The following is a 24739-nucleotide window of genomic DNA, read 5'->3' on the forward strand; positions in this document are numbered from 1 at the left end:
ATATCTCTCCGTCCAAATGTGCCCTTCCAGATGGAAACCGAAGTCCGAACGCTCAAGCAGGAACTGGCACGCACCCAGGATGCCCTGAAGGCCGCGACGAAGAGATGCAGGGACCTGGTGAGGGAGCTGGACCATCGTGCCAGCGGTCACGAGTCCGAGAGGACTCTCCGGGACCAGCAGCTCTCGAGGATACTGCGGGCCCTGCTGGTTCTGGAGGCGCGTCTCAAGCAGGAGCAGAAGTCGATCAGGCAGCTGCTCTGCGAGAAGGACAACGTCATCCGGAACCAGCAGCTGGAGATCGCGATGCTTAGACGGTACACGAAGAACTATATTAAGTGTAAACGCGATCCAACGCTGGCCGATACCGAGGTCAACGCCAACGTCGACAAGAATTTGCAGAACTTCGGCAGTTTGCAGGTAATTCGAGCAAACTTATTTATGCAATATCAATATAATTAATCGTAATTAACGTTTCAACCGTTACAGATTACATTTATACTAAATAAAGAAAGTGTAATCTATTATAAGAAAATACCGACTGTTTTGTGGTCAGAATTCCACAAAACGAACATCATCGCTCAAGGAGGCAAAATATTCTCCTGGCATTATTTCTGACTTTTCTTATTCCATATTGTAAGCAACCCCATTTTTAACATTGACGAATTATTTTAACCCATGTAAAAAAAGTTAATAATTTAATATCAGTGCATTTTAAATCAACCAGCGAAAACCCACTCATTTGAAATGAACTTAAGTTAGAGCCTATTAACTTTTTATTTTTTCCAACTTAACTTTCAAAATGTAACAATATGTATCTGCCGCAAAAACAGTTTCCCCGACTGCAATTCTCTCACTATGCATTTACAGTCACAAAGTAGCAAAGACTTATTTATCCTCACACATACCCTACGTAAATCTCTTCTCGCGATCTCTACTTCCAGAAGGAAACGCTGCAGGAGAGCGGCCTCGGCAAGGACATCGCGAGTCTCAAGTGCGAGATCATCACGCGGCTACATCCGGCGGCGTCCGGCATCATCCTCGAGGAGCTGGACCGCAGCGGCGTGAGGAAGACCCACAGCTTCGCCGGCAGCGACATCTCCAAGACCAGTATGACCAGCAGCGAGAACACCGACGCGTCGATCATCACCACGACGACCGAGGGCAGCCCGTCGTTGCTCAGCACGGAGGGCTTCTGCGAGGGCGAGAGTACGGACGTGTCGCCGGGTTCGACGTTGAACAAGTGTTCGAGCAGGTGCACGCCGACGACGGTGACCGACAGCGAGAACGAGACCACGATGATCGTGGACGAGGACGATGAGGAGGCGGAGGAGATCACCATTACGACGACGACGAAGAGGAAGACGTCCCTTCGCCGAGGGAAGGGCCAGAAGGCGTCGAAGGGCTCGGAGGTGATCGAGGTGGTCGGTATCACGAGGACGGAGAGCAAGGACGACGGGATGGACTGTAACTTCGCCTCGGAGGACGAGGAGCAGGACTCGAGGACGAATCGGGAGGGGAAGAGCGAGCCGATCTACGTGAACGCCTGCAACGAGGCGAACGAGAGGCACTTGCAGCAAAAGACCGAGCTGTCGAGGACGGAGGATGATTACAGCAACAATAATAACGTGTAAGTTTCTTCCGTAAGCGTCTCTGCGGCAGGAGTTTTCCTTGAATTACCCGTTACTCATCTCCGTCGGATAGATTTCTGCAAGTTTCGACATTATTTTCCGAAATTATTCGCCGAGTCAGGATCACTTCCCGCGGGAATAGAGCGGAAATAGAGCGTTGGGAAGTAGTGTTATATTTCCGGGATATTTCTGAATTATATTCCTGAATTCTGGAATCTTCTTCTCGCAGCGAGACGAAGATCGAGCCGCCCGAGGTGACCGTGGAGGACACCAGCATCAACTGGTACAGCGACCCCGACGAGGACAGACTGAACGACGACATGTTCCGGCACAACGTCTACAGGCCGAACGGCAACCACAACTCCGTTCTGGAGTGCGTCAACCAGATCCTGCTGCGCGACATGGAGGAGGAGGAGAACGTGCTGTCGGCGCCGCGGCGATTCAAGCATCGCGGCAGGATCGTGCGCTTCCAGCCGGCCAGGTTGTCCGACATCGAGTCCGTCGGCTCCGAGATGGAGAGGAGGAACTCCGAGGAGTCCACCGTGGACAACAAGGAGTCGCCACGGGAGGACGAGGCCCGGGAGAACGAGGGCAGCGCGTCCGAGGACGAGTTCGGCATGAGGATCGTCCAGAAAGAGCCGGACGACGATCCCAAGGACTCGAAGGCGATCCCGTTGGTCATCATCGAGCCCAAGGTCGAAGAGGCCAGGCAGTTCCTGCCGAAATCCCAAGCGAGCAATCCGCCCTTGAAGATGGAGAGGATCGAGGAGAAGGCTTGCCTGCAGATGTCCGCCAGGGGCTTGACCATCGCCAGGCCGCGCTCGACGAATCTCGACTACGAGGACATCGAGTCGCTGCCGGAGGTGACGACGACGACACCGACCTCGCCGACCCCGCCGAGGACGCCGCCGGCGTTGCCGCCGAAGCCGCAGTTCCGCAACAACACGCTCACCCTGAAGAAGATCCCGAGCCCGTCCTTCCTGATCGACGAGAAGAGGTCTCAGCAGCAGGACTCCGGAGGCGCGGATTCCGCGAGAAGAGGCATCCTCGAGTTGCTGTCGTCGTCGAGCTCGAAAGCGGCGAGAAGCTTGAACCTGGACGAGGCGAAGGGCTCGGTCAGGAGCTCGACCAGGAGCTCCACGAGGGAAGCGAGCGGCCGCGAGGAGGCCGGCTTCTGGAAGAGCAGGTTCAACCACGTGCGATCGTCCTTCCAGGCCAGGCATAAGGAACCGGACCAGCCGAAGGGCGCGGCGCGAGTGACGAGTATCGTCAGGCACTTCGAAGAGTTCAAGATCGGCGACCCCGAGGAACAGGCGACCAGGGGGGACAGGTCTCGCGCGAGGGAGCGACACGCCGAACTCGAGCACGTAGGTTTTTTCTCACGGCAGGAAGACGACGCACTGCGAGACCGTCGGCGTAGAACAAATTCGTGAATCGGAACTTTCTTTTTATCGAGTTCTCTTTACAAAAGTCACTTCAACCAGATCATCAGAGAACATCTTGTACGGTGTTAATTGATTAATCAAGACTCCCGTCTCCTCACGACAGCCATCTTGGTTAATAACGTCAGAAGCGAGAAAATATGTACCCAAAATACGTCGATGTCGAAAGAGCCGTAGAATTAACACGACGGAATCATGAAAAAAGATAGGGCTGGGAAGGGGGATTTGCATGTCACGTTCATTTTACGGCTGTTTATTGATTGTCAGAGCGGGAGGAAATTCCGAAATATTTTGCAGTGTCAGTCAACCGCAAGTGTGTGATATTATCGACGTCTCTTTTTGTTTCAACGTATTTTGCAACCTTGTTCGAAGTTTGATATTCAAGCGTTTTCTCGCTTCCGACGTCATCGAGCAAGACTGCAGCGAGGAAACAATGAGTCTTAACTTATCGAATAATAATCTTTGTTTGCTCTTTTTATCTTACATACACTTTTTTATATCTTTTCGTAATCCTTATATCTTTTATGTATTGTTTACATCTCTTATATATCCTTTTCATATCTCCCATCATCGCTTGGTTACATTTTTCGTATTGTCTCGGCGTAGTCGAGGTCGATCTCGATGTCGATATTGGGACGGCCGATATTCGAGCAACTAATCAAACTAAGCACATGGACAAAAGGACACAGAATCTATCTTCTCCTCAGGACTTCGACATACGGCAGAACTTCGAGGAGTTCAACCTGGACGAGTGCGACCTGTCGGACGATCCGGATCGGCCCGAAGGCGACGGCTCCGAGAGGCTGAGCCAGTCCTCGCTCAATAATCCCGGCCAGACCGAGAGCAGCATCGCCAAAGACAACAACAACGCACCCGGCAGCAGCGGCGAATCCGGGAACAGCGGTTACGATCACTTCCTGGAGGCGACCGGCCTCAGCAACAAGTCGATCCTCACACCGTCCAGGCTGCTGAGCAACCACAAGAGCATGCTGAAGCCGAAGGACGTGAAGTACAAGAGCAGGATCAAGGCGACGGCGGTGCTGGAGAGGCACGGGGTGCAGTCGACCGCCAGCAACACCACCACGCACGTCAGGCACTGGACAGGACCGTTTGTCTGACGGCTGGCCAATGTCCTGCCGGGCAAGATCTTCCGACCCGCCGTCTCGGCCGACAACTCGCCGATAAAGACGCTCCGGAGATCCTGAGAGTCGCCCGAGCGTCGCCTGACGCGCATCTTCTCCTCGTTGTGTACGCTTTTCAAACGCGAGTGACTCCCCTCCTTGAAGTGCAAAGTGGAATTCGACGGCACGGCGGTGTCGCGCGCGGGAGGAACGTTTCGTCGCGACGGAAGCGAGCTCTTTCACGAGCGTTTTGCCTTAGCAAATTGCTCGCTTGTGAAACGCGCGCAACGTGAAAACGTGTTATCTTTAATATAATGTCTAATGATAAAGTCGTCCCTGAGAATCTCGACGACGCAGGACAAAAAGCGATCGCCGCGTTTGGAGTTTCCGGGATCGGTTAATTTATTTTGTATCACCCGTCGAGAGAGAGAGAGAGAGAGGGGAGACGTTTACGAATACGCAACGTTGATTCAGTTGTTCTTGCTGTGAAATTATTTATATACGAACCCTTGTACGGTATCTGTAAGCGGAAAATATAACTCGTTTGGAAGTTCGATATGGAATGTTCATTTGGCAAAACGTTATATTACATTATATATCCGCGCGAGAAAATAATGAAAGGCGAAACGACCGCTTGCCGCCGTCATTATTTCATCATTCGTCGAATGAACACACCAAGATATATTGACAATTTCGGAAGAAACCTTGCTTTTCCCCATTCTTTTCGGCGGGTTTTCGCCTTCTCATCTTCCACACCGGAAAAAATACATATGGCAGATTTCTCAATCGAACACACGTGAATTCTCTCGAACGATGTTCTGCGCCGTTGGGACGGAGATCGAGAAAATCCGTGGAAAAAATGTGGGAAAGACGATTTCCAAAACTTACAAACTCTACCAAGATGCAAACAATCGGCGAGTTTTCATTCGCATGATCTTTTATTAAACTATCGTTTTACATATAGGTCTCTATGATAAATTACAATCGTGTGCGATCAATCGAGAAAATTTACGCAATGTGACGCTTACGCAAGAAGTATACAATATATAAAACGATACGAAGAGTTTCGGAGGGGGGAGGGGGGGATGAGTCTCATCTCGTTCCGCCGACGTCGAAACAATCGCGCTGCTCTCGTTTATCCGCGGAAGGAGGAGAACGCGTGAAACAAGACGCAGTCTCAGAGAATAATCCGTGCTAGTGTTTGAAAACGAAAAGCTCGTAACTATTGAATGAAACGACCGTGCTTGGTTGCACGTGGAAAAAAAAGCATGAGGAACACCTCGATGAAGAATTATTGTACAAGCGTTCGTGTCGAGTCTCCGTGTGAGAAGGAATCGGTGTACGTTCAGTGTGCGACAAAAAGGTGCGAAAGGAGAAAAAACCCAAGCTAAATGACTCTTTAGGCTGGATCTACAGTGGGGGAAACCTTTAAGTATTCTGCTCTAAGCTATTAAAAACGCTACGAAATGCCCTTTCGTCGTTAACCACGTTTTACATTTTATTGCTCAGAACAAAGGGAAGTCCGGATCTGCAAGAAGTGTAGTAAGTCTGTAGCCTTTCGTCCCCAAGCACAAAATTGTAACACAATTTCCAGCAAGAAGCATTTCCGGTGCTACAAGACGTCGCAATTCCGAGAATCCAAGCGCTGCTGTGCTTCTGGCGGTGCGAGGAACATGTCGTTGATCACGTTAGATTTCATTGCTCCGAGCGAAAGACCAAAGGATGACCACACTTATCGTAGACCCGGGTTAAAGGCTAGCCGTACACCTACTGTAGACCCGGGCTTATCGGCGCGAGGGTTCTCCGAAAAATCGTAGAGTCGACACGCGGGTGTCGCCGTGTTCGGCGAGTTCGTTCGCGCGGCGGAAGCGCAGATATGTGACGCCGGTAGGATCCGGACGCTCCGACTGAAGATCTCGAACGTATGATACAAGTCGTGTGTACATATACATACAAGTATAATCTCTGCTATCTCTATCAAAAAATACAACGCAAGTCTATAAAAATACAACGCTGTCGCCGGTATCAAAATCTAGAAACACGGGAACGTGGAAGAGCGGGAAGAAACGCTGTTACATCGAGTAAAATTTCTATTTCGTTCTTTCTTTCTTCTTTCAGATATAGTTAAACTTTATTCCCCCGATTATTTTCAAGCGCGTCGCGGGCTTTCATTCTCGCAGGGGGTTAGTATAAATCACTCGTTCAGGCACTCCATTACGCTTGGCTAATGTTACGGGTCGGCACGAACGAACGGCGGAGGGGAACGTTCGGTAGCTGCTCGTGAAGAGCCAGTTTTGGCACACCCTCCGCACCTCCCTCAAGTCTCCCTTTCCGCGCGGAAGTCGTAGAAGAACTGCAAGCATAACGTGTCGATTACTTCCGGCATGTAACAAGAGGAGGAGGAAGAAGGCACGACGTGTCTTCTCGCGAGAGCAAAAAAATCACTATCTACCTCTCTGTCCAGCTCCTTCTGCGTCCACACCTTGATGACGGGAAGTTTGTTCTGCTACGGAGGAAGAGAAACCATCGTTAAAGATAGTGATAATAAATGCGTGGTCGTTAAGAGAGAAGCATCGGCTCCTCCGCGAGTGCAAGCCGGCGCATACTCACGCTCGCGGAATCCGAATGAGCGGTGAGACGTGGATTAAGCGCAAACGGGACTCCGTCGAGATCGGACGATCCCGGAAGCGTGCCGTAGATGGGCGTCGACCCCGATGACGTGGGCGGTTGAGGCGCGGGCCTGGTCGGCCTGATCCTCGCGCTAGGAGAGAGGACCTCGTAATCTCGATCGCCCGGCTCGTCCCCGTCCTTGGCCGCCGCGCCGCCGATTTGCGGGTAGATCCCGTTCGCCGGCTTTGGTGAGAACTTTGGTTTCGGCGGCCGCTCCGGGGCTGCTCGGTGAGGGGTCCCGTTCGATGGATTCGGAGAAGCGCTTTGTAGTAAGCTACGGAAGAGGCGTCGGTCAGATGTTTGCTTATAGCCAGCCGATCCCGCGCGATAAACGCGCGTAGCAGATGTACATCAACGTCCGCCGAGATGGGGAATTAACGTATATTTACTAATCTCTTAATTCCACTCCATACGAAATTTTTAAATCTGTTTTATTGCAACTCTCTTAATTATCTTGTATGTATATTTTTTTTATTTTTCTTCTTGCACGAATTCCTTAAGTTCGCTTCGTACAGATCTCTCAATTCTTTTCTTATATAAATTTTTGAATTTCTTCTTGTATGAGTTCAGAATTTTTCTTCCGCCCGAATCTCTTCAGTTATTTCGCACGAATCTCTCAGTTTCTCAAGTTTTTCTATAAATTTCCGAGTTCTTTTCCGCGCAAATTTCTTCACTTCCTTTCGTGCGAATTTCATAACTTTTCGCACGGATTTCCTCAATTCCCATCCTTCTCGGGCAAGAATATCCTATCAGCCCAACATATCGACCCAACGGGCGATATATCCAACATTGACCTACATCCGCCGTATCGTGCGGGATCAGCTCGGTGCAAGATCAACATATGCCTTTGTCCGACGCGGAACAAACGCGATGACTCACTCTATATTAACGTACGACTGCGAGTTCGAGTTCGCATTTGTGATATCCACCGTCTTGTAGCACACGCGAACGCCGTTGATGATGCTGAAAGAAGCGGAAGACGCACGTCGGTGAGACACCGAGGAGCCGTGGGTTACAGGAATGTCGTGCGAGAGGCGTAGGATTAAATCGGTGACATCACGAGATAACGAGGCTTACCCAGCAGCGGAGAAGCCAATGGGAGCTATCTTGGAATCCTTGTGAATTATCCTGCTGCATATTATGATATCCGTGACCGCTTTCTCGCAGAGGTCCTTACTCCTAAGTTTATAGCACACCTGTTTCTTCCGCCACGCCTTCTGCCCTGCAAAGCCCCGCCGTGATTAAGCATCGACGGATGATCCGTCAGGAGGCAGATAGACAGATAAGGACAGCCGATAAGGTCAACAGCGAGAACTCACTCGAATCCACGGTGTACGAGATCATGCAGTAGCCATCCGGCGGGGTGTCGCGCTCGTTGATCACCACGATATCCTCGACCACGCAATCCGATTGGCCCTCAGTCTTGGAGAAGCAGATGTATCTGCCCTTTTTCTTTATGAACAGTCCACTTTCTCTCCATAGGTCCGCGTCCGTATCCTGGTCGTACGTCCTCGACACCTGAAACGTTGCGTGATTATCACCCGATGAACATTAATCAACAATAACATTACATCGATGTTATAATTAATAAATATAAATAGCTCGATCATACTTTGACGCGTTATCGTTAGTTGATATTTACCGGGTGGTATCGGTCAGTACACTGAGAAAAAGAAAAGCACCGGTCACCTTCACGCAAAAAAAAAACATTGCGTCCACTGAACAAGAAATCGCTGACTCGTCACAGCGACCGTATAATTTGTTCAGCGGACTGGACAAACTTGAGAAGAAATTTACTCGTATAAACAAAACCTCGTTGAGTCATTTTCTTTTCTCAGTGTATCATCACGCTTATTTGTACACTGAGAAAAAGATTTCTTCAAACTTAATCAATTCTATCGCATCCAAACAAATTTCACTATCGACATGCTCCAAAGAAACTAATATTTCGATTAACAAATACGATTGCCAGACTTTCTTGACGAATATGTATCTTTACCTTAAAGAAAAAATTTGAAACGAAAGGTAATTCGTTTATAAAGAAATTATTTGTTTCGTCTTACATATTTATTTTAACCAAATCATATTTCATTCGGATCGAAAGATATTATTTAAGATACATAAGACGATGAAATGTTTACTCCAACGAATAATACTTCGTACATGTTGTTTCCGTGAAACAAATTTTAGTCGACTAAATAGGAGTACTAAAATCTAAAGAAACCTTATTCTCTGTGTACATCGTCTAGCATCGTCTTCGGCGAAATCGCCCGACGAGATCGGACAGAGACGCAACTCGCTCATACCACTGTGAAGTTCGGCGGACACTTGTCGACGTCCTCGACGACGCCAATGGCAGTTATTGGCCTGTCGTCCGGCAACACGGACGACAGCTGATGAACCAACATCTTGCAGTTGACCTTCTTCGACATCTCTGGGTGATCCTCCCGCTCGTTACCTGCCGATTCACACATCATCAGGGGGATTCGACGAGAGCGCGTCACACCGTGCGAATTCACGCGCGCAATTTCAGCGAGCAATAGCGACGAGATCGGCGATTCGAGAGTGACTTCGAAAGCCTCTCGCTGAATATTTGTCGCGGGCGAGATTAGATAATACAAAGAGGCGTCATCGTCGTTGTCGTCGTCAATAACAGATAACGAGCGATTCAAAAGCCGATACGCGACAGGGTATAATCGGGCTTTTGGGACGGCCGTTTCCCCCGTGGAAACACCCGGGACGCGGGATCATCGCGCCAAAAATACGCTTAACGTGACCGAGATTCTCCGCTACGGCGGGCAGGCCGTAAGCGATCGGCTATGAAATCGGACTCGTTAATCCCGCCGACGTAGCGATCGAACGTTGCCCGTCTCTCTCTCTCTCTTGCTGCAGCACCTCTGCGCACTGCTCGTTAATCGATGCGGGAGCCGCGAGTTTCCACGGGGGAAAACGGGAGTTGTAAAGGCCGACCGGTCAGTGTTCTTATCGCGAGATACGGCGCTTTAATTGCTTCGTGGAGTTCCCGTGTGTGGGCGAGCTGCGTTAATTATCGCCGTTAATTACGATCACAATGGTAATCGATCCGTTGCCTCGGCGTCCGGGACAATCGCGCGCCGGAAATTTACGTCCCTCCTCTACGTCGTCGTTGTGAAATCCTATTAGCGAGGAGGAGTGCGAGTGAGTCGTCTTCGTTGTTGCCGACAATGCCGGGGGGAGTTCGACTGGTCTAGTATGAATTAACAAGCTGAGTTGAAGGGTCGAACGAGGAAGGCGAGATGGAGAGAGAGAGAGAGGAGAGAAAGAACGTAAAGTGGGACGCACGTCGGCGATCTCTGTGTGTGTGTACGTGTGTGTTCGTGAAAAAACGTTGCAACGTGGTCGAGAGTGATGTACATCGTCGTGTTGTGTAGAAAAGGTCCGCCGAAACAACTCGAATCGAGTTAAACGAACCATCCACTTCAGAGTTGTGAACTAACTTGTACTTGTGAACTAACCGCCCTGATTCTCCCAGGGAATTTCGAACGTTCGCTCGGAAGTCTCCCGTTTGTGCGAGCTTCGAATTTAGTTCGAGGCGATCGAAAAGCCGACCTGGCCAGACATTATCGGTCCCAATTATCGTCTAATTAATTTATTTAAATTTTCCATCAGAGATGGAGTTTATCTTTCAGTTCAAATTCCCACGTCAGATTGCCAATCCGATTTTTTATTCGATCTGATCGCCGGTTTGTACGACAAAATTTACGTAACCCCTGAGACTCGGTTCTCTCTCTCTCTCTCTCTCTCTCTCTCTCTACTCCAATTTCCTTCTCAGCTTTGCAAGTTCTAATAAAGCCTTAATAAAGTGAGCTTTTATCAGGTCGAAAATCGCTGGACTCTCTGATCGCTCCTATCGCGTCTGAATAAAAGTTACAGTACGATGTGATACATAATACGATAAGATACGTCAGTCAAGCAGTATGAAAATTATTGATTAGCCGAATAATCGATAATCATAACGTATATGTGCACATCCGCATGCGATGCGAACGATTAGATAGACCCGTGAGAGCTTGGTCTGCTGAATGTCAGAGCTTCGTCGAGACTTAATGTATAAAGCGCGATCTCTCAGACCGCGTGACCATCGCCGGGAGTCCCTCGATACCCCGCCTCCCCGCTGTCGTTCATAAAAACAAACAAATGTCTCAACTGGTGGTGGGTATCTATTAGCTCGAAACTATTAAAAGAAGACGTGGAGGGCGGCAAAAGTGCCGGGGAAGAATGTTTGGAACAGACCGACAATCGTCGTTTCGCCGGACCTCCCACCGGTCAACATTTATAACGTAAGACAAATTTCGAACGGCTGCGAATTTTGTGATCACCGAGTCCTAAGATCGTTCGATAAACTTGTAGGATTCAAGCTCGCCGCTTTTGTAATCGGGGCAATCGCTCAATAACGCATCGACCGTTTTTCTCCGGTGACCTGCTATCGAAAATAAAACGAAACAAAAACAAATTAAACCCCTGTCCGGCTGTAAAAAGATCGACTTCGAATTTATCGTAAGAATTTCCACGAATTTATCGAACAACTCAATACCTTCTCGGAGAAGTAATGGACGACACGAAACGGCCGATGAAAGGCGAAGAAGGCTCACTTTGTCCGATGCCTACAAATTCGCCCGACTCGTCCGCACTTGAATAAAATCAGAACAGAACAAAATTAACCGAACTTACCCCGAGACTTTCGCGTAACGTAATCCAAAGAAGCAACGAGTACAATCGAGAACGCCGTGTCGAGGCGTTTTCAACCGTTCGCATGCGCGATATTTCGAAGCGCGAATACTCGTGAATTCCGTAATTAAGTCGGCACGCGTCTTATTAAGCTCTCATCGGCCTCCTCCCGGCGACTCGTCCGAGCGAGTTCTCCGTCGCGAACGACATCGTCATGGGAAAATACGGGACATTCTCGCCACGGTGTCGCCAGTCATCGTCGCACGTTTTGCGTCGTCGTCGTTGATGTCGCAACGCACGCCAGGAGGACGATGACAATCCGCTTGATCGCTCGATTCAGATACCTTATCCTCGCGATATCTCCGCCACCCACCACCTTGGCGAGCGCAAAGTTGCCACGGAAGAATCGACGCGTTCCGTATCGCGTTTCGCATACCGACCGACCGTCTCGGGCGGGTAAACAAAGCTGGGGGCGACAGAACGCTCGACGCGCGCCAGGTGCGCGGTATGCCGTACCGAAATAGACGCGTGTTTACGTTTCTCGCAGTTGCGGTTCTCGGCCGTCGCATGGAGATCGAGAAGAAAAGAGAGAGAGAGAGAGAGAGGCCTCCCGGAGAATCGGCTTCTCCGGCGGCGCTTCGTCGTGCGTCGAGCGGACAACGGCCGATCAGACGTTAGACGGGGAGACTGAATGCCGGATACGCACACACGAGATGCTTTCGCCCGAGGCGGCCTCGGTGGGGCCGGTTCGCTCAGCCGTTTAACCGTCAAGGGCGTGCTTGGCCTCGCCTGCAAGAGAGAGTCCGTCGAAAGAAGCCGTGCGGATGTGTGTCACGCGTACACAACCGACGTAACATCAGCGGCAACCTCGGCACACGAAGAATGATATACCCTTCCGGAGCGCGCAACGTGTGTGTATCTCTCGTAGGAAGCTCCGACGCAACTCGCCGTATCGAACCGTATTATGTCTCCGGTCTGCGTGAGAATGTGTTACGTGTTTGCGAGTACATACAGTACAGCAGTGGGCTGGCGCACGAGGAATCACATCCTATCGCGATGTATCTTTCGAGAACGGTGTTCGGAGGCATCACGCTCTGCCTAAGTGAGGATGTGTGTTATGTACGTGTATACATGACCGAGATAACACAATGGTCTTACTAGTTCATAAAGTTATGCTCTTCCAGGACACACTTGGGGCTCGAAAATGATGCAATTTTGCGTACAAAGCTATTGCGTCCGGTCTGTGCGCGGATACGTGTTAAGTACGCGTGTACACAATCGACGTGATATAACAGCCTTGGACACAATGTATCTCTCACGGGAAGCTCGAAAATGGTGTAACCTCTTGTGTTAAGAATATTATGTCCGACCTATAAATGTGTGTGTGTAGACGCGAAGACGCTTCGTCCACTCTAATCTCGCCGAGATTATTGGCCATGCGAGATCGGCCGGCCGTACTCGGAAGATTCTCTCTCTCTCTCTTTCTGCGTTCGGGGGCGACGTCGACCCGAGCGCGCTCGATAGAGGCTGACCTTATCGCGCGGCGGAGCGCCGCGACCTTTGTCCTTCTCCTCTGCTTCGTCGTTGTCTTCTCCTTCACACCGCCACGCTCTCCGCACTGACACAGCGACGACGGTACGACGCGACGTGACCCCGCTCGACGATTTTCATATTTCTCGACGGGCGACGCGGACGACACGTCAACCGACGGCGGCGACGGCGTCGAGGGAGCTCACATCACCATCGAGCGAGGAGACGCGTTGCGAAACTGCTCGAAAAGTCGCCGAGTGCCGCCGAGGCCCGCTCGGTCGCGTTCGATGATGTTCGGTAAAGTTCGCGGCGATCTTCGTCTCGTCTCTCGTTTCCACAGTGTGTCTGTACGGCGTCGCGATCGGAAGCGAGCCGAGGTTCGCTTCGAATTCGCTGAGAAGTATTCCTCCGGGTGGAGTGGATCCTTTCTATTGGACGTCGGGCGCATTCCGAAGTTGATCGCGAGAAAGAGAGGGAGAGAGCACTGTCGAGACGGTGTGAGTGGCGCGAGCGTGTGGACGCCGCTTAAGCTCCCTATCGGCGCGCATGCGCGGTATTTCTTGTTGCGTCAACCCCGCTCTTTATACGTGCGCGATGCAATTGTGGCTTGACATTTGGCAAACACCACTTGCCTTTTAATCATCGATCGGGACGGTCGTGCGCTGACGGGTCTCGGTCTACGTGATCACGTCGCATACCCAAGAGGTCGAAAGTGATCTTGTTTTTCTGGCACACAATATTATCGTCTGTCACATCGCGAGAAACCGATCAAAATGTCCTTTAACAAGGCCGAGGCGAACAAGATAGTGTTTCTTCACTCGAATAGCGGCGATATGGAGGAGGATAAGGTTAGTACGTTATCAGTTGTTCAATTTTGCAATAAATATTAAAAACTGAACGCCGGATATGATTTCAATTCAATTCGAGCGATCTCGTGCGCCGTATATGTCAGTTTTGACGACATATCGATGTTAGATAAATTATCGGGACTTTTCGGAACCGATGGCCTGAGTGTTTTGATATGATATTGGTATCGTATCATTAGGTCTGTTCGTTTTATGTCAGTATTTTATGTACCAACGTCGATTAAATCTTATTCTCTATTTGGCTCAAGTCTCTATTTGAAGAGAATTTCGCTCTAAGCTCAAGCTCTAGTTCAGTGAAAAAGAACAAAGTTATTTTAATATATACGCCGGTATTACTGGTTATCATATCATTGTAAATATCATGGAGCTGATTCATGACAGCTCAGCGTATATACATATACAATACTTTGACATAACATTTTACAAATGTTTCTAAACTGATATTTGATAATATAATAATTCTGAATATTAAAATCATAATGTGAAAACATTATTTTTAATGTTTTGATCAATTATTGTTAATAATGTTTTATACATCGTTAAGAATTATATATTTGAAAACGTTACATGTTCTAAAATCTGTTTGTAATAATATTGTTTTAATGATTTCTTGCTTACTGGGACTTTCGTGACATTTCACAACAAAAATCATATGAAGAAAATATGTTGCCTTGATGTGCTGGAGTAAACAAAACATTATGTACTAACTTTATTGCATAATGTTTTTGCAGAAATTATTGGAACCACTTACGTACATGCTAAATACTCCTGGGAAAGCAATTAGAATGACCATGGCTAAGGCCTTCAATTATTGGTTGAAGATACCAAATGATAAACTTCAGGAAATTAGTGAAATTGTGAATATATTACATACTGCAAGTATTATGTAAGTTTTTATCTTGTCAGATTTTCATTTGTTTGTTGTTAATTACATATTTTTTACTTTACATTTCTATTACTTCCTATATTTTATAGCACAACTCAGTCAACACTTTCAGTTGCTGCTATATAACTTAGAGATAAAAGTTATGTAATGAATGTGTTGAAACAGTTATATTATAGTTATATTACAGTTTTTATTGTTCATTTCTACACAACTGCATAATCAATACATTGAGTTGCTGCTATCCCAGCGAGAAATGACTCGTCAAATCGATGTCAAAATAACTGAAATGACGTCAATTTGACATCGATTCGATGAGTCATTTCTCGCTGGAATATAACTTGGAAATTAAAAATTATACAACAATTATATTATAATAGTTATAGGATGGTATTCAGTTGTATCTTATATTTGAGACCATCTTAAGTTCATCTTGAAATGTTTCGTAGCCGATCAAATGAGCCGTACAGCATCTGAAGATAAACTCAAGACGGTCTTAACATATATGTAATATCCACGAGGTATGAAGCAAGATATTTAATATATGCATATTGCTTGCACTTTTGAAAAAGAATGACATTTTTATGCAGGTTGAATACGAGTAACGTATTGTACGATTTATCACACGAATATATGTGCGGCCAGTCATAGGATGATTGCAGCAAAACTTCGCAAAAAGACAGTGTTAGATAATTACTTAATAAATCAATAATTCTTGTTGAATATAAATATTCAACAACATTTTATATTGAATATTTATATTCATAATTACTTAATAAATCAATAACTCATATTCGATATAAAATATTGTTGAATATATTATTATATTCAACATGAGTTATTGATTTATTAAGTAATTATGAATATAAATATTCAATATAAAATGTTGAATATAAATATTCAATGAATCAATTTTAAGTGGAATATTTAGTTCTTACTACATCATTGCATATTTTAATACGTACATATATCATTTTAGTTGCTGTCTGTTCATTTACTATGTGCGTGAATTTGCATTTACACGTACGTGAATTATAATTCACTTCGTCATATCTCTCGTTCCGAAGCATGTAAAAAAACGACAGTCCTGTGATCGATAGTACAGCGAAATGAAAACAATGAACAAAACACTCAGGTGTACGTATATTCGTGTGATAACAACACGCCCGAGTTGAAGAAGAATGAAGATGTGTAATTAAATAGGAAAATATACTTTGAAAACGTTTCGAAATGCCCAAAAGTAAAACTGCGTTATAATAAATGCCGACTATTGTGTATTAGTGTTATTATGTAATAGCGGATTACTAAATAATTCTACAAAGCAATCACTATAATATAACGTCTAATAATGAAGACATTAAGGTGGTCGTAATACTTACAAGGGCCACGTAACACCTTCCCCTATATATCTTTTTTGTCAAGTTATTTTTTGCACCGATATAACATCTCTTTCGAAGGATCGATGATATTGAAGACAACGCCATGTTAAGAAGGGGAATGCCTGTGGCTCATTCAGTTTACGGGACTGCTCACACGATAAACGCATCAAATTACGCCATGTTCATCGCTCTGGAAAAAATAATGGCTTTACAACATCCAGAAGTGAGCATCTGAATTAATTTCAAATACTCACGACAGTTCTCTCATCTTAATATAGTTCAAAATGCTCAATGTCGTCTCTTTCCAGGCGGTAAAAGTATACACCGAGCAGTTGCTGGAACTTCACAGGGGTCAAGGAGCAGATATTTATTGGAGAGATAACCATATTTGCCCAACTGAGTTTGAGTACAAGATCACGGTAGTAAGAAGTAAATAACGATGACTACGCATTTGGCGTGAGATCGTGTACACAGAATATAGTTAAGAATCCATTAACCTTGTAGAGACCGGCGGCCTCTTCAAGCTGATAGTACGATTAATGCAATTGTTCACGAAATTCGAGGAGGACCTCTCGTCACTGTCGGACACTCTGGGATACTTGTTTCAAATACGCGACGATTACTGCAACTTGTGCGTGAAAGAGGTAAGCGATTGGTAATTTCCGTAGTGCTCCGTGCGAATCCGAAGTGACGTAATCAATCTGTGCCACAGTACAGCGATAAGAAAGGTTTCTGCGAGGACTTGACGGAAGGGAAGTTCAGTTTCCCGATTGTTCACGCGGTGCAATCCCATCCCGAGGACACGCAAGTGCTCAGTATCCTTCAGCATACTGTACATACTTCGACGAACATGTCGTTTACACAGCAAAATATTTGTTCTGTACCGAATGCAGCTGAGCTGCCTCTCCAGTGCGACGTCGCCAATGGCGGTCAACTTCCTTCTTCCTTAACAAACTCACACGATAAAGATCTGCTGAAACAACGGCCGGAGGAGATCGAGATTAAACGGAAATTCGTGGATCTCCTGGAGAAGTTCGGTTCCTTCAGTTACACGAAGAAGAAAATCCTGGAGCTGGACGCGGACGCGAGGAGGGAGATCAAACGCTTGGGCCGCAACCCGCTGCTGACCGAACTCCTGGACAATTTGTTGGAGATTACCAAGGACTGTGATAAGGAGTGCAACAGTGTCAAAGAAATACCCGATCCCAACCGAGGATTAGGGATCTGAGCCTAACATCTTAATCTCTAAGTTTAGGATTGTTTTCATATTTTTCTATTGCGAAGTTGGATTTCTTCGTAGCGCGTAATTAATATAATGGGACATCGCACTTTTACAGAACTTTGGACGAGATCGACGATAATCGATAATTATCGTTTCTTCCTTCTTTTCATTGTTGATGATCATTGGAATCGATGCTTTGGGGTAAATCGGCACTTTAGATGTACCAACAATTACGATCTCTGTCACGCAGCTTGTTTCCGATATAGATCGAGAATGCACAATGAAAATTAGTCGCCCGTTCGAAATCGTTTATTGGCAATGTTTTTCTTACGGTGAGTGTTACAATCATTTACCGACATACGAGAACGAAAATGTTTTTTGTACGTCATGCTGTTATACAAGTATTATTATTATACATTTGTACCTGTGTATGATTCCGAAATACATTGATGACATAAAAGAGTCGTCGGTTCAACCGACAGACGTATCTCTATCTAAGAAAAATATTTGCGCGTACAGCCGCTCTTTCTTCGCGCGTTAAGGCCCTCACGGTCCCTCGCCGCGGTCGTTTCCTCCTTGACAACGTTAGAGGCGAGAAAATTGCGCGTCCAAAATTCTTGCGGGATACGTCGAAGCAAAAGAGTACGGCCTGTAAAATGGCACTTGCGATCGAGCGAGCGTATTTGTAAAATACTTGGAAAACTTTCCTCTCGTTCTAACCATCAAGAAATAACAGTGAAATCGATGACATCATACGACGTGTAATCTTCCCATTTGGCCTGTCTCTTATCATGATTCTGTCGCGTTCATTTCAAGTTATTTAGCAATTGTTTAAATATATGTAACATAAGTACATATGTACCATCTTATGAGCACATATTCTTTAACTTCAACGTATTCCTCAAGACTTTTAGGCACGTTAAACGCAGTCTACACTGGGCAGTAGGAGTATGTATCATAATAAATAAGAATAAGAAATCGACCAATCATATTCGAATGTAAGGAGAATGATCGGATATGATTGGTCAATTTTTTACTATTCTTTCACATAAACGTACTCCTACCGTAGACCACGTTTTACGTTTTACACTCGCCTCCGACGTCTTTAATTAAGAAGACTGCGGCGAAGAAACAGAAGTCCCAATTATCGTCTTATCCTCACATCGTCGTTTTGCAGTCCCTCTCTGATCATCGTTTCTCTCTCTCTCTCCGTCTCTCTCTATCCCTTTAGCCCTGCGGATCTCTCGCACGATGAATTCCCGTTCCTTTAATCCGCCCGCACTTCTGAGAGGCGTCATCTCGCCCTCGTACGTTCCTCATCCTCGCCTCGAGCGGAATCATCGACGCGCTATCGACACCTCCTCCTCGCAGGACGAGATTGAATCGGGGGAGGGATTTTCCTCCGCTTCCGTCGCCGGTGACTAAGACAGCGTGGCGATCTGACAGGTCCTTTGTTCCGGCTCGCTGTCCTCGTCGGACTCGCTGGCCCAGGAGGGCCGTCGCTCGTGTCATATCTCGCCGTCGCTGTCCCCGGGACAGCGTCCTGGTGCTGACACTCCGTCGTCGAGGACCTCCGTCACCTCGTAGGAGTATATAATAATCGGCAGAATTAATCAAGCAAAAAAATGCCCGCGGGAAATAATGAATATATAACTAATGAATTTTGCGAAAAAAGCGGAGGAAAACAAGTCACGTAAACATCTGCGTGTACGTGCGTAACAGTGTTGCGTAAAACGTCGATTGGATTACGCAAGCGGAATGTGCATTTAAGAAAGTTTAAGAAAGACCGGTGAAGCGGAGGAATCGCGCAAACTACAGGAGACGGATTTTCCGCTAGCACGCGAACAGTGAGCGTATTGAAAGGATCCTCGACGCCGGATGGGTCGGCCGGGGGAGGAGAGTGAAAGGGAGGATGCGCCGTCGATAGGGTGAATTTCGAAAATACTCACCAGAACCTCCTCAAAGCGGTCGTAATTCTCCTGCCTGGAGTTCAAGAGGCTCTCGCCGACCGAGTCGGTGCCGGTGCTCGATTGGCAAGGACCTCGGCGTCCGAGCGCGCTCGATGCAATATGCAACAAGGACAGCACCGCCAACAGGCCAGCTGCGGAATACATAGGTATATAGCGGGTTTCTTACGGAAATAGAGAGAGAGAGAGAGAGAGAGACAGGTAAACGAGCACAATTCGGGGTTTACGTCTTTACCCGCGACGTAGGACAGCCAGAGCCGGTTGGGTCGCCACGCCAGGATGCAGGACAACGGCAAGTAGAATAACGCCCGCCGCCAACCCCGCGTCGTCGCTAAGACACCCAGCCAGCAGTGCGAGCAAAGGGAATCCTCGTTCCTGGGGACACGAAACGTCAGGCGTTTCTTTTCTGCGGTATATATATACACTATATTATGCATTGAGAGGGAATACATTTTTATAAACTAAGCAAGGTACACAGGCTCGATGAAACTCGACAAGAATCCTACAAATATTAAAGGCCATAAAAAGCCAAGGATAGGTGTTCTAGTGTCATTAAGACGAGGAGTGGTGCACACGTGTGTGTTATAAAGATTAAGTCGAATCTTCATTAGGTGAATAGCAAGCCAGCAAAAACGCCAAGTAACAATAGCCTCTTACGAAAAAGTGACACTAGCATTCGGTATTTAGTAAAAAGAAATTTAAATTCGATTCAAAAAGTGAACAGAAAATAAGAAACTATAAAAAAAGAGCATTACGGACTATTGTTTTCATCCTTGAGTTTCAAAAGTCAATCGACTTCTTGACATTTTTTAACTATCTCACTTTGACCCTAGCTAATGTATGTTTTGTACTTTTTTCAACATTCAATTAATTTATATATCGACAACCTCTTATGATTTTATTGTACTGGAGTAATTTAAATTTCTTTTCGCTTTTCTTTTGAAAAGAATTCAGAAAAGAACCGAAACATTTAGCATTTATTTAATAAATAGTTGAATAGATCATAATCTTTGCCACATATTTTATCTTCCCTCGTCTTAAGGCTCCGGAGTAATCGCTACGATTGCTCTCGTTTAATGATGTCAGAAGCGAGAAAACGTATGCCTCGATTTTTAGTACGTCAATGATATCGCGCTCTAATCCAGACGTTACGTAATGCGCGTCGGGCCGTGTGCGTGCGTAACACGACGATCGCGTTGCGTAACGCAATTCGACGGAAACTCGGCGACGATCACATTGACGAGGAAATTGCCGGGAAACGAGCCCGCGACCCCGAAATTATCAGGGAAATTTCCACGGTGGCGCGTGTCGTACCCGCCCGCCGCCCACCGGAACACACCGTTGATTCACGAAATTAGTCGCGGTAGACGACTAAACTCGCCCTTAATCGATTCCCGGCGAATTAACGTTGCTATGTCGGCAACGACGGTGAGGACGAGAAAGAGAGAGAAAGAAGCAAAGGGATAAAAACAAACGCGAACTTTCGTCGTCGTCGTCGTCGTCGTGGAATTTTCGGCGCGGGCGACGGCGACAGAAACGATGAAAACGAGCGTGTCTGCGGGAAACTCGCTTTCCCAGAGCGACGTACATCCCCTCGTCCTCCCGCCGCTTCCACCCCGCCCCGCTCGATCATCTCGCGCGTGGATCCCACGAGTGGTGATCGATCGTTCGGACGCGCACTTTTAATGGCACCATCGGGGCGTAACTTCCACGAGCGGCCGACCCCGTCAGTTCCGGATGGATCGTGCCAAGTTGCTCGATAAAACCCGATCTCACCGCGGAAACTTCTTCCTCAGCCCGACGCCGGCTGCCGAATACGCGAAGGATGCCAGGGCGACGTCCCTCACATCGGTCCCCGCCGGTGATCGATATGCGGGAGGCGCGATGAACAGTTTGATCAGCGACTGTGTGATATCGAAGATCCGAATTTATCCCGGGATGAATTTTGGCCCGAGGATGCAACCTTCTCCCGGGCGAATTAATTAAGGAAACACGGGGGAAACGGTAGACGGGAGAAACCCTTCTCGGGTCGAATATTTCTGGGTTTTCCACGATCAAAGTAAGTTAGTTCATAGAACGCTAGCCGGGTAGCTAGAATAATAAGCCAAATCACGAGTCTTGCGACTCTGTTTAGAATTAATATGGCTGAATAAATCGAAACAAGTGTTTACGGCCGCGGATATCCGCATTTCTCGTCTCGCTGAATTGTAATCCGTTCCCCTTCACTAAATCGCACTTTACCTTCCTTGCCGTTCGAAATAAATGTTTGCGCCCGGTACGGAGGAAACAGGTTTCGCTGGAGCAGCGAATTGTTTGTTAACACGGTGACGACAAAACAATTTACCACACGGATCATTACAGCAATGAAATTTAGTCGGCACAACCAAGTTACTTTTGCCGTCTGTCCAGCGAACAGCAATTCGTATTATTAACAAATCCTTCTGCCGTTCAAAACTTTTGCTACGAATTTGTTTTTCTCGCTGTTATTATGTTAACGAACAATTTGCTGTTGCAGCGAAACTTTTTTCTCCGTGAAGATCGACGCGCCGGTGAGCGTGTTGATTTCGTTCGAAATCAATTTCGAACGCGGGCGATGCGAGACCCTCTCATTTGGAAGCCTAATTACGGTGCTCGCCTCGCCCTTTGCACGGCGGAGCCGTTATCTAGTTTCGCCGCGGTGGCCCGCGTTTCCTCCGGCTGCTCGCCGGCGACCGGGAAACGCGGGCTGAAAACTGGGGCGAACTTCCGACCCAGCTTGGTAATTGCCGGCCGCTTCTTTTCCGCGTTATCCTGCGGGCTCGGACTACCTCGGTTCCCCGGGGCCCTTTTAACCCCTCACTCGTGCAACGAGCGTGTCGTGCCTGATGCGAGGTCCCCGTTTCGGGCAGCAATTTGCTCGCGAGGTTACGGCGACACGTATGCGCCGCATCGCGTGTACTGATTTATACCGATGGAGAAAATGAGGAAAAGAGTGATAAAAAATGAAGGAACGAACATGTAAAAGAAATGAGATCGGAGACATTTTTAACCAATAGAGAGGAAAGCCGCTAAAACTGACATACCATTTTGTTTTTAGGAGCGCTGTCGAAGGTGTGAAATTAAAATTTACGTATACACGGATGCAAAGCCGAGTCGAAATTTCAGTTCTACATGAAGTCTTTGAAAGGTCTTCTATTGTGTTCCCCTTTGATGCCGCAAACGGGAAGTTATTTCTGTTTTCTTCAGCTTGAAGACGTAACGCAGAATTCCAAATTTCCCGACAGGTCTAAATTTCCTTCGTGGCGTCAAAGGAACGTTATTAGCGGCCCTTTGATGCTACAAAGGGAAAGATATTGCCATTTTCTCCACTTGAAGATTTAATGTAGAATCAAACAGACCCAACGTGGGACTAAAATTTCGACCACCAACACTTCTTCTCTACCAAACCAAAATACACGACAGTCTCGTGAAAATTATTACACATTATGCGACTGTCCGGAATGGATTCCGATCGGAATAATTCCGCATTAAACGCTTCTCTCACCAGAACATACGATGGTTTTGTGAAAATTACAATTATTAAATTATTATTACGGAGCTGTTCGGAATCGGATTCCGATCGGAATAATTCCGTTTCTCCTAGAGAACACACTAGAAATCTAGGAAATAAATGAACAATCACGAGCAATTCCGTAATAGTCGCCCCGTTCAGACGTACCTGACGCACAGCTGCACGAACAACGTGATGGCCCAGGTGACCTCGAGGAAGAAGATGACACCCGACGCCGCCCTGTAAATTCGAGACGCGCGCCTCAGCGAGGGTTCCAGCTCTTCGGGAAATCGACGATGACACGGAACACTCCGCGGCCTCGTTAAGTGGTCGCAGGCGTTACCGGAAGAAGCCAGCTCCAGAAAGTTGGCTGCCAACGGAAACACCTCGGGCGCGACGCGACGGCGAACTCTCCGAGGACTCCTGCGCGGCTTTCCCGTCTTCTCACGGGTGTGTGTACGCTCAGGTGATAAGGCGTCCCTTTTCACGGGAATACTCGTGAAGCAATGAAAACCCGTGACACCCGACATCGTCGCGGGAAATTTCGCGACCGGGCCCGTCCGGGAGAATCACCATCGGTGATTAACGCGTTCGTCACCGCCTTTTATTCGGGGGAAATTTTCCCTACAGATAATCTCGTTTTTCCTTTTCCACGTAATCGTGTAAAACAAACTTGAGGTAACTTTCACCAAAGTCCGATTAAGCTAATCGACGATTTCAAGTAGCTCCAGCATAAAATGAGTTTTTTAAGAAATTTATACCGCTATATGTAGATATAAGTATGACCTAATTATTGGTGCAATTATAAGTAGACTCATTCGGAGATATTCTCAACTAAAAATGACTTTTTATACGTATTCCTTGAGGTTAATTTTTGATTTTTAACTTGTATTTTTAATTTTCTCTAAATTACAATTATGATTTTGATAGAAAAAACTACCCTGACGTTGAGGACTTTTTCCGCATCTTCAGAACCGCGTTTCGATCGTGAAGAACCAGGTTGAAGAACCAGGAAATTTCTTTCCTCCTCCCGCGAAACGCGACTTAATTACGTCTACGTTAATTCGACCCTTTTCTTCTCGTTTATTAAAACACACGACGCGCGAATGGAGAGCGTTTTTCTCCGGGATTTTCCCACGCTATACGCGATATCTCCGCGACGCCGCGAAACTACGTAATTTCGTGGAGGAGCCCATCGTCGAAAAAGACATTTCTCACGAGGCACTCTTTCCCTCATCTCGCATGCAGCGGGAAAACGCGCGGGAAAACGTCCCCCCTCCCCCCACCGGTAGATACGTAGACGTACAAAAGGGGAGAATATCTAATTAAGAGCCATTGTTCCCCGCAGCGATATTTTGCGGGACGATTCCGCTGTTAATGTTAATGCGGGCGGGCGGGCGCGCGTTGTCGTTAATATAAATTGAAAACGGAAATTCGACGCGCGTGTCGGGGTGCGTCGGTGTGTGTCGTGAATTATGGACTTAATGCACACCGCGACGGGGACGATTAGCGCTTCGCTTTTTCAAAACTACCGGGGTTCAGCCCTTTAGCACGGCTCTCTCTCTCTCTCTCTCTCTCTCTTTCGGGCATTCATGTGCGCTGAACGCAGTGGGAATCTCCCGTTGAAAGTCCCTTTTTACGAGAAAGATTACGAGTCCAGGTGAGGTAAGACCATCGGAACTTCTTCATTCTCCCCGGTAGCGCCAAGTAAATACCGCCTTAAAGATAATCTCGTTCCAGTAGTCGCGCTTCCGCACCCGCTCGTCGATAATCTAATCGCAACCGAATTAGATCT

At 47.2% G+C, this 24739-nt stretch overlaps 5 protein-coding genes across 14 annotated transcripts in view; 3 read left to right on the forward strand and 2 right to left on the reverse strand.

Moving 5' to 3' along the window:
- The window catches only part of LOC106748660, a 41810-nt gene extending 36238 nt beyond the window's left edge, over nt 1-5572 (forward strand). For all 4 annotated transcript variants that reach the window (XM_014627398.1, XM_014627399.1, XM_014627401.1 and 1 more), the window contains exons 2-5: nt 31-417; nt 942-1627; nt 1858-2995; nt 3778-5572. In XM_014627398.1, coding sequence (XP_014482884.1) covers nt 31-417; nt 942-1627; nt 1858-2995; nt 3778-4188 — 2622 coding nt within the window. In that variant the 3' untranslated portion in view covers nt 4189-5572. The remainder of the gene's footprint in view (nt 1-30; nt 418-941; nt 1628-1857; nt 2996-3777) is intronic.
- Nucleotides 5573-6263: 691 nt separating this feature from the next.
- LOC106748662 (multivesicular body subunit 12B) lies at nt 6264-13339 on the reverse strand. Of its 3 annotated transcripts, none has more exons than XM_014627407.1 (8): nt 13101-13339; nt 9168-9319; nt 8181-8379; nt 7939-8083; nt 7741-7824; nt 6802-7135; nt 6644-6694; nt 6264-6544 (listed from the first exon to the last, which is right to left on the reverse strand). In XM_014627407.1, the coding sequence occupies exons 2-8, from the start codon at nt 9291-9293 to the stop codon at nt 6509-6511; spliced, it is 975 nt and encodes a 324-aa protein (XP_014482893.1). In that variant the 5' UTR covers nt 9294-9319; nt 13101-13339; the 3' UTR covers nt 6264-6508. The 3 variants fall into 3 exon arrangements, with proteins under 3 accessions (XP_014482893.1, XP_014482891.1, XP_014482892.1); XM_014627405.1 differs by having other exon boundaries at nt 6644-6697; XM_014627406.1 differs by lacking the exon at nt 13101-13339 and adding an exon at nt 11913-11998 and having other exon boundaries at nt 6644-6697.
- LOC106748665 lies at nt 12443-13094 on the forward strand. 3 transcript variants are annotated; one of them, XM_014627410.1, is made up of 2 exons: nt 12443-12670; nt 12753-12941. In XM_014627410.1, exons 1-2 carry the CDS (start codon nt 12451-12453, stop codon nt 12920-12922), a joined length of 390 nt encoding a protein of 129 aa, XP_014482896.1. In that variant the 5' UTR covers nt 12443-12450; the 3' UTR covers nt 12923-12941. The 3 variants fall into 3 exon arrangements, 1 of the variants encoding a protein (XP_014482896.1); XR_001374777.1 differs by having other exon boundaries at nt 12596-12687; nt 12753-13094; XR_001374778.1 differs by having other exon boundaries at nt 12603-12687; nt 12739-13094.
- A 381-nt stretch (nt 13340-13720) lies between the features above and the next one.
- LOC106748661 (geranylgeranyl pyrophosphate synthase) lies at nt 13721-17954 on the forward strand. Of its 2 annotated transcripts, XM_014627404.1 has the most exons (8): nt 13721-13946; nt 14696-14850; nt 16305-16449; nt 16535-16655; nt 16731-16870; nt 16939-17041; nt 17195-17475; nt 17564-17954. In XM_014627404.1, the coding sequence occupies exons 1-7, from the start codon at nt 13872-13874 to the stop codon at nt 17452-17454; spliced, it is 999 nt and encodes a 332-aa protein (XP_014482890.1). In that variant the 5' UTR covers nt 13721-13871; the 3' UTR covers nt 17455-17475; nt 17564-17954. The 2 variants fall into 2 exon arrangements, with proteins under 2 accessions (XP_014482890.1, XP_014482889.1); XM_014627403.1 differs by having other exon boundaries at nt 17195-17954.
- LOC106748664 overlaps nt 17743-24739 on the reverse strand; it is a 36689-nt gene continuing 29692 nt past the window's right edge. The window contains exons 4-7 of one of the 2 annotated variants that reach the window (XM_014627408.1): nt 23113-23184; nt 19651-19790; nt 19398-19549; nt 17743-19028 (exon numbers count right to left, since the gene is read on the reverse strand). In XM_014627408.1, coding sequence (XP_014482894.1) covers nt 18957-19028; nt 19398-19549; nt 19651-19790; nt 23113-23184 — 436 coding nt within the window. In that variant the 3' untranslated portion in view covers nt 17743-18956. The remainder of the gene's footprint in view (nt 19029-19397; nt 19550-19650; nt 19791-23112; nt 23185-24739) is intronic. The other variant, XM_014627409.1, reaches the window with a different exon arrangement.

This window comes from Dinoponera quadriceps, unplaced genomic scaffold (assembly GCF_001313825.1).
Source record: "Dinoponera quadriceps isolate SergipeBrazil2010 unplaced genomic scaffold, ASM131382v1 scaffold2094, whole genome shotgun sequence".
In the NCBI taxonomy this organism is placed as follows: domain Eukaryota; kingdom Metazoa; phylum Arthropoda; class Insecta; order Hymenoptera; family Formicidae; genus Dinoponera; species Dinoponera quadriceps.